Raw genomic sequence first — 9588 nt, 5'->3', positions numbered from 1 at the left:
TTCCCACTTTGATTGTTTGACTTAAACTTTGATACTATGTGAAGTAATAATAATAATTACCCAAATTATAAGGCAATTAAAAAACTTTATATTTATACAATAAACTCATGCACGGCTTAGGCTCGGAAAATAATGTTCTGATATACAGCATAAAGGAAAAATTTAAATTGGAGCGCCATTTTGTTTGATTACCTAAAATATCAGGATAAATGCATCGAGAAAGGAATACATATTATAGAAGGGTGGCTCACTAAATTGCACGCCAAAACGAACCTTGTGAACATTTCGACTTAGGGCCAAAATGTAGTACCGTGCAAAAATGAAAAAATATGAAATTTGAAATAAAATATTTGAATTAAATAATGATTCGATGTGAATTAAATCACTTGTTTTTTTATTTATTTTGAATTAAAAACCGCCATTTTGTTTTTTGTTAAGTGTTGAAAATAGTGAAAAATGAAGAAAACGGTCGAGTTCATCGCGTCGATAATTGCATTAGTTTAAATTTGCGTCGATTTTGGACGATTTTCACGTATATATAGCGCGATTTGTTCGAGTCGGCGCCGGTGTCGGTATCGGTGTCGGTGTCGGCGTCGGTGCCAGTCGGTCTGTGCGCCTGCGCGTCATGCGGATCGTTGACGGGGCGCCGGCGCGGGCGGCGCGCGGCCCCTGGACCTCGGCTCGGCCGCACACCCACACCGCAGGCATGGCCGACAAGAAGGTAGCGGAACAATATTACGCCCCGCCGCCGGAAGTTGGCCGATGGGAGGGCTTCAAAACGTTCTTATGGAACTCAGAAACGAGCCAATTCCTCGGCCGGACCGGCTCGAGCTGGGGTGAGTTTTCTCATTTTTACCATTTTTTCAAACTCCAATTTTCCGCCCCGACTTGATTTTCCGCCCCGATTTCACCGACGCTAAGTCCCCGACGCCCTTAAAACTCGGTTTTTAAAAAGTACGAAACTCACATTTTCGGGGGCTCAGTCCGCAGTTGCGCGCGCCGATCTTATGTAATATATTTCACGGAGAGATTAATTTGGTCTTAAATGCGATTTTTTCGAGCAACTTCCAAAATTGTTTTAAATAATAATATTAAGCGAACCGGACGTTCACGATCGCTCTTATCGAGCGCTGCGATAATATACATATTAATGTATACAGGGCGCTTAAGAAGCGCCTGTTCGAAAGCGACGATTAAAAATCTCGCACCCGCATTACATAATTGGCCCAAATGCGACAAAATTCGGCCAGATCGATTTTTCATATAAAACGATTACGCAACCCCATATCTCGGAAAAAACACCGAAATAAAGATGAAATCTAACATATACGCTTTCTGGGTGTCCTGTGCCTTAAATTAAACGTTCAGTGCGGCGATTAATCGACCAGTTCGCGTTTTCATGTATTATTAAGCGTTTGTGTTTTATGTCGCGGTTATGGGCAAGCACACAGGTTTGGCCGTAAAAACGTATATAAATCTCTTCCGATAAATTACGCGAATAATGTTGCCATCGATGAAAAATTTAATAAAATGCAGCGCCTCTTCGTGAATCGATAAAGGCGGTGCCCGCCCTTGCAGTTATGTAATTGTCGAGATTCTCGCGAGAAACGTCGATTTTTGGCGAGCCGGCGCCGGCGCCCGCCGCTCGCCGCATAACCTCAAAGCTCCCTCGCGTTACGTAATTGCGCGAAAATTGCGGGAGGTTAAAAACGCCGCTCCCCCCGAGAGCCGACGCCCCTGCACGCCGATTTGCAGCGATCGATCGATCCTGCAGTTTCGCCGGGCGGACAAAGAGACGCCCGTATCGATTTATTCGCATAACCTTTGTTCGCATCGTATGCGTTTATTGCTGTTCCTTTAAATCACAAAAATCGATTCAAGAGCATTTTTAACTCTTTTCCTTTTACTGTACGAGCAACATTACAAATTTGTAGTCGCCATTTTGTATTATGAAAGTAACACTGCAAATGGATAATTCCGCCATTTCGCCAAGCTTAATTTGTCAATGAAAGAAAGACTGCCATTTTGAGATGAAAAATCTGTCGGCACTGGCTGCATTACTATGACTAAGATTACTTTTTTGTTAATAAATATAAGTAGTATGAACCTTAAGTTATAAAAAAATAATTTTTAAATTTAATTTTCAATCGCCATTTTGTCCAGTAAGTAAGATAGAAAAAACAAAAATTTTTGTGTTCGAAAAAAACTTTCTTGATAAAAATATGTTATAGAACATTTTATCCAGAAAAGTTTGATAGAAATCTGATTAAAACTACTATATGTATGCAAATCTTTAAAATGCCTTCCGGTATTCCACCGCAAGAATTAGGTAAATCTTGTTTGTGTGTGAAAAAATATGTAATGATTTTTAGGATTTTAGCCGCCACTTTGAAAAAAAGATGGCAGTTCAGGCTTTAGAAAATTTTGCCAGCTCCATTGTCACTAATTTAATGAAGTAGCGGCTTTTATCAAATAGCCGCCGTTGTAAAACAAAATGGTGATTCAGGCTGGCTTGATGTAATTTATCGCATTCGTAAAGATTTAGCCGCAAAAATCAGATAAATTTCATATTTGTGTTAAAGGAGCGTTAATTTAGATTAACTATGAAATATATAGACGAAGTAACGATTTTTTGCGAATAACCGCCATTTTCAAGCAAAATGGCTATTGAATTTAATGCGATCATCGTGTCCTCTAAAATCGTTATTGTATGCTATAGCAGTATTTCTATAAAAAATATCCACAAGAATCAGATAAATTCCATGTGTGATTTACCAGTTGATTTATTTCTTATTGAATAAATTTTTAGGCATTATTTTGAAAAAAAGATGGCGGTTCAGCTTTTGCAGCTCCATTGTCGCTTAAAGTGATCGCTGATCTGAATTTTATAAATGAAATCACTTCCGGCAATGGCCGCAAGGATCAGATATATTTTTATGAAGTCTAAAGCAGTAACGATTTTTATCGAATACCCTTCATTGTAAAACAAGATGGCGTTTCAAGCTAGCAAGCTCGATGAAGTATATTGGTAAATATATTTGCCGTAAGAATCAGATACTTTTGATCTGTGTATTAAGATTAACATATTTTTAACTATGAACTATATGAACAAAGTAATGATTTTCTTGTAAATAAATAACATTTTAAATAAGCTAACGAGTTTATTAAAATATATCGTGTCCTTTAAAATATGTAATTCTATCGAAATTGACAAGAATCAGATAAATTGCATATATGTGGTTTAATTTTAATATTTAAGCCGCCATTTTGATGAAAAGATGTCGGGTAAAGTTTGCCGTTAATTTATCTGAAAATCTTGCTACTTATATAATAGTCCATTTTGTTTGCCCTGAAATTTTACGTGTGCACTTACTTCCGGTACTGACCGCAAAAGTCAAATATATCTTATAGAACATTTTTTAATATTGATAACGAAGTAACAGTTTTTAGCAATTTTGCTTCAGACCGATTAGCGAACTCAAAAAAAACGTAATATATTATATATATATTATTGTATGAAATAGCAGTATTTCTATTGACATTGACCACAAGAAACAGATCAATTTTATCTGTGTGTGGAAGAAAAGCTAATTTAGCATTTTTAGCTGGAAATGAAGTATCACAGAATTTTGAAATATAATTCCGCCATTTTGTTTGATAAAACTACTTAGATTAGAAGATAAAAATCCGTTTAGAATTTTTTTAATTACATTATAAAACATATTTGAATTTTATTAACGGAATAATGATTTTTTTTCGAATAGACGCCATTTTGTAACAAGATGGCGATTCAAGTTTTTCAAGCTAGTTTACTATTGTAATATTTTTATTGAAATCAACATAAGAACTTAATATTTTTTCTATAATATAGTAACGGAATAAAGAATCGACTTTTGATGAAAATTACGTAATAATGCATTTTATCAAATATTCTGATACACATGTTAAAAAAAATAAAAGATTTATAATTTTGCTTGTTAAGGAGTCCTTTGTGCATATTTATAATCATGGAGTAATTTTTGGGATTAGTAAGCACATTGACATTTTCCTGAAGTTGCGAGCTCTTAATATGTTCAGTATTATTTCTATCGATATCTACCAAGTTTATATAATTGTTCTAAATTTACCATTGTGACAAAATAGGCGTATCGCATAGCGTTGCATTTTAATATTTTTTTACTATTAAGCTGAAAGTAACACTAAAATATTTTTTTGCCTATAAAATAATAGGAGATTAAAATAATCCAGATAAATCTAGAAGAACCTAATCTAGAAAAAATATAACTTTTCGTACTCGTAGTAATTTTATCGAAATCTAACTAATACCAAGTTCATTTAATTATAAATCACTACTAAAACGTAACGAGATTCTTCTTTCTAATAATCAAGCTTGTATATTAATTAAACTATTATACATCTGATTTGCTATAAATGTTACATATATTATTAATATACTTAAATTGGAGCAGTATCTTAATAATGCCAAATCTGGGCGTGTTGTTTTAAAGTACTTTCTGAAACACAATTACTTACTTCACATGCGATGATTACGTCATTGATACATTAGTACATAGCGTTGATCTTTGTTAGTAAAAAAAAACATTTTTAATTTTGGCACACGCCCAACTGTTTAACGTTTAACAAACGGAAAGATGTATACGGATCAATATGTCTAATCCAAGTGGAGCGTTAACCAAATCATACATCTACATCTATCGAACAGATTTCCCCGTTTTCCTATTGCAAATGCTCTGATAATTCCACGAAGACATCCGGAGCTCGAAAATTAAGCCGCCCCGCATAATCCCAAATCTTACGTAACGATCGAACCTACACCCCCAAAAATAAACTACGCTCGGATAAAAACGTACTCAGATTCAGCATATTTTAGATTACGTCATTGCACTTTTCTCTTCAGCAAACTATTGTATCTTAACGTTGGAGCTTGATTTTTTGCTTGTGTCACTTTATATCCTGTTCTTTTCATTGATGCATAAAAGAGAAATGTAAATAGCAAATGCAATTCGCCAACGCTGTGCCGCAGTGCCTGTAAAAATTCATAAGGCTTTTGTGTTATATCATCCTTTATAAGCGCGCCTCTCTTTTTCCCTCTCCCAGCTTTCAATTTACTTTTATCTCTCACAAAACGCAATACGTTGGTTAAACGTCGCAACATTTTTTTCGAAGCGGTCGAACATTATCAGAGCGAAGCGTTGGCCTTATGTGACATTACGCATAATACACAAACGATAGCATTCGCTGATACAAATTTAAAACTGTCACAACTGTTCTCGATTTCGAGTCTAAATTAAAATTAATCGCGATTAATCACGAGTGGCCGAATAAAGTGCTAACGTCGTCTGCCGATTTAATGAAACAGTGTCGTTCACAACGGCAATTGATTATCTATTATAGTTTTTGTTTTCATATTTTTTTAATAGGCACATTTTAATTGTTACAACTAGAATAATTTTAATACAGATAAAACAATTTTTTAGTAAGGAGCAATATCTACTTAAAGTAATGGTTGAGAAGTCAATCTTTTATAATGATTATTTTTAATCAACCGAGATATACGAATCCACAAGACTCATAGCAAAAATGTTTTTTTTTGTTTCATTTGCATATTTTACAAACGTATTTTTAAACTTTTATTGTCGCTGTTTCTATTGTTCTCAATTTTAAATACGTTAAGCTGTTAGAAAAAAACAAGATCTATCTTGAATTCTTGAACCTAAAGCAAACTATAATATTATACACAGATCGCTGGTCTTGCTATTGATTTTGCAACCTTGGTAGATAGGGACAGATGCTTAGTACATTTTTTTTCTTAATGATTGTATCTAATATGTGTATTCCCGATCCATCGTTCAAGGCTACTTATACTACGTATAGAGTTGCAGTCAGTGGCATTGCATTTGAATTGAAGTGTGTCGCGTTCAGTACGCACAAGTGGTTCGCTAGGGTCAATTAGTCGGGTCATAAACAACTTGTTATATTGTGCTGTAAGCCGAGGTTCGAATTTGAAAACGGGTCCGCGGGGCGCGAACGACGCAAATAATTTATCGTATATTTTTCGCTGCGCGTGTTCGAATGGCGGAAGGAAGTCGGAACCGGAACGCCGTGTATGTATGAATGTAAAATATGAGTGATAGCTGTCGATAAAATTGCGCTATTGGCGCGGCTTTAAAGCGCGGATAACGAATGATGATGAGGGTATAAATTTAGAGAAGAGGGGAATTGTTTTACCGCAAGATTTGAGGCAAATATTACATATTAATAAAGCGGCGACGATACGGTTTAATTCTTTATATGTGATTTTTTTTTCGCTTCTATGTAATCAGTTGCCGCTGTAGTGGGAACGACCGTTAACTGTGCGTTCCTATTGTAGCGGCGAATGAATAATGAAAACACAGAGTAGAGCACAACAGAATATACTCACTTCACAAAAATATACGTTGCTGTTATAGTATGAACGGTCGGTGAAACGCATAAATTGAATTAAAGGCCTCGTCTGTACCTCTGAGGTTACGGTTTCGAGCCCCAGCAGCAACACTCAAATTTTTGTTTATGCACTTTTATTTAAAAAAACCGCTCTGTGTAATAAATTTAACTTTTAATGAATTCAAATTCAAATTTTACAAATTCAGCTGCCATTTCAGAATTGTTAATAGATAAAAAATATATTTGTATACTAATCCAATATGAACCCACTTTGAAGCGTAACCCAATTTTATTTTTTGTTTTTGTTGAAAGTAAATATTGGTATATTTTAATATGCTGAATTATTTGCTTTTGACTAATATTATCTATATAATAGTTATTGCCATTTTTAACTCAAACATTATTTTAAATTAGATTGATAAAAAAGCACTGATTCACGTTATATATAAGTAAATGTTTTTATTTCACTCGCGACTAGCTTCATAAACGTTCCATATTGATCTGGATTTTTATTATATTAATGAAATTTTATACATTTGACTGCTTTGATATATTTTTCTTAGCTTATGAGTATTTGTGTTGTTTTATCAAACAATATTTTTTCAGTTAATTTATTTTCTAGGACACATAACAAAGAAAGTCTAAAAATATATTAATAAGCAATTTATAATATATATCAAATTTTATTACAGAAATATGGAATAAAAAATTGAAGTTTAATTATCATATTTTTTTCTCGATAGCTGATCGTGTGCATATAAGAGATAAAATCTTGTACACAGAATTTTACCTGACTCTTATGGCTATTAAGATTTTAAAAATTTTTAAATGTCATTGTAGTTATTATCACTCATGCTTTTGAAGGTCACATTATCATAATCACCCGTCAAATTTTTAACTGAAACCAGTAGTTGAATTTTGCTTTCTTAAATAAATATCCACTTAGTATGCCAAAAATGTTAGAATACTTATTTTGTAGAATTATTCTTAATAGGCAAAAACCCGATTAGGAGTTGATCGATGAAAGATCTTATCAGCGGATAATCTCAATACACAGTGTGTCTGTAAAAACAGTCAGAATTAGATGGAAATACAGATAATATATAAATAACAATAAAAGAGAGTATACATAAATATAATAAACAAGAAACAGACATATAGGGTTGATTGTATTGTTGCAAATTGAAACGGGCCTCGGAAATTCGGGACACGTCCGACGCGGGCACGCGTCCTCTCAGGGCCGGATCTGGGGAGAAGGCATATGAAATAATGTGACTCTAACACACCCAGGTCCGCATTTAATGTCGCGGAAAATTAAAAATATATTTTATATTGTATATAAAGAAGATATTTTTGCGCTCGCGGGTCCGAAAGGTGTCGCGCGCTGCTGACCCACTTGAGGTTTTTAATTTCGCACAACTCCGCCTCGCAGCCGAAAAAAGTGGTGGAAAAAAACTAAGGAATGGCCCACTTTTACCGAATGTGAGAGTATGAGGTAGTAGAAGCGATCTTCACACAGAGGGATGAGGCAAGGAAGAATTCTATTCGGTTTACCTACTGGTTTATTCTAGGAGATCCAACAATGGATTTAATGTGATTTTAAACGTACTTAAGATCGACTAATCTTAAATTGTGAATAAAGACATGATTTATTTAATACATTTTAGAAAAAAGCGGCGTTGCTGCTACACATGTATTTTTGTATAACCACAGTTTTGCGGTCACGTTATCTTCAAATTATACTCTCGAATACGTTATCTTACATACATATGAATGAATGTAAGATATCGCCAATTGTCAGCTGCTAAGCAAACACAGTTGAATAAATTGAATCTTATTAAGTATCAACTTTTAAGTAACTAAATATGAGCTCATATAAGCTATCTATTCAGCAAATAATTTTATTGTTGTTTGTCATACTTTTATGCGTGAATTTTCATCAATACCTCTCTTCGTCCAGAATGTGGAAATGGGTCAACTTCGACCAGGAGGATAGTGGGTTGTTTGTCAGCGTTTTTTATTCCATTTCGCCCGTCGCCGAAACGCGAATAGATACTCGGCCGTAAATCTCTATAATGTCGCGATAATTTCCGTTCCGTGGATCTCCTCCTTTCGCAGAGATTTTTTCTTCTTTTTCGGTAAACATATTTGTCGGTCGGTGAATTAGTGTCGCCGAGATGGGGTCGGCGTTGTGTGCGCCCGTCGAAGGACGAGGGAGGCTGGAGAGTTCAAGGACGCACACATCTACCCACCCTCTGGCGCTCTGAGGGCCCTCTCAACCCCCGCCTATGAAACGCGCCGCTGCTCTCTGGACCTTGACTCGAATTATTTATAAATTGAGTTTGACTGTGCGGGTCTAAATATATTGTAAATTGATTGTAGATAGTTTTGACTCGGTCGGTTGTGTGCAATGTCCTCCTTTGGGCGTTGGGTCCTCTTTCGGAAGATCTTCCATTGCTTCTTCTTATCATTTTCAAATAATATTATAATAGCGAGTATATTGCATAACCCATTAGCCTTACGCGTAATAAACAAATTAAGCAATAAGTATGTAATATATATATATTGTCTTATCTTTAGAATTTGGCATGGATTATTATATTTTTATTTATTATTATACAAATCTGATCACCATGACATGACAGGTTTCCTCAGTGCGTGATTATGCTCATTATGTACATCAAAAATAGATTGGCAGTATCCTATATAATTTTTATAGATTCTCATAGCTTGTGTTTGGTCACCTCGTTAAGTAGTTAGATGGCGCGTGCAAAAGAAGCGTTCTCTCGCGAATTTTCATAGCTATCGCCAAAAACAATCTTATGTTGGGCCACTTCGTTAAATAACTAGATAACTCGTGCAAGAATAAGGGACGTGATCGCGACTCTCTGAGTTTTTGTATATATAGTATGGTTTAAACAGCTTAAAATTGATTATTATATCTGACAATATATCCTTAAAATCTTTTGTGATTAAAAAATATGTCTTAACAATTATTCTATTAACTTTATAGTACGGTACCAGTAATTTTCTAACAGCGTAAAATAAAAAGGTCTTTAAAACCGTTTTTTGAAAATTCTCAATTTCTTCGATTCTGGTTTTTCTGCTAATAAGGGCGTTAGTGATGCAAGATTTGTTTTCAAG

At 34.7% G+C, this 9588-nt stretch overlaps 1 protein-coding gene across 2 annotated transcripts in view; it reads left to right on the top strand.

Moving 5' to 3' along the window:
- Positions 1–605: 605 nt before the first annotated feature.
- Positions 606–9588, top strand: part of nrv3 (sodium/potassium-transporting ATPase subunit nervana 3) — a 51938-nt gene continuing 42955 nt past the window's right edge. The window contains exon 1 of one of the 2 annotated variants that reach the window (XM_088194658.1): positions 606–836. In XM_088194658.1, the coding sequence (XP_088050784.1) occupies positions 626–836 (211 nt within the window). In that variant the 5' untranslated portion in view covers positions 606–625. Of the gene's footprint in view, positions 837–1378; positions 1452–9588 lie in introns of those variants that run through there. The other variant, XM_088194659.1, reaches the window with a different exon arrangement.

Source organism: Plectrocnemia conspersa, unplaced genomic scaffold (genome assembly GCF_051122295.1).
Source record: "Plectrocnemia conspersa isolate PC_06_02 unplaced genomic scaffold, ASM5112229v1 ptg000010l, whole genome shotgun sequence".
Taxonomy (NCBI): domain Eukaryota; kingdom Metazoa; phylum Arthropoda; class Insecta; order Trichoptera; family Polycentropodidae; genus Plectrocnemia; species Plectrocnemia conspersa.
Note: the sequence above shows the minus strand (reverse complement) of the source record. Positions and strands in the feature narration are given on the sequence as shown.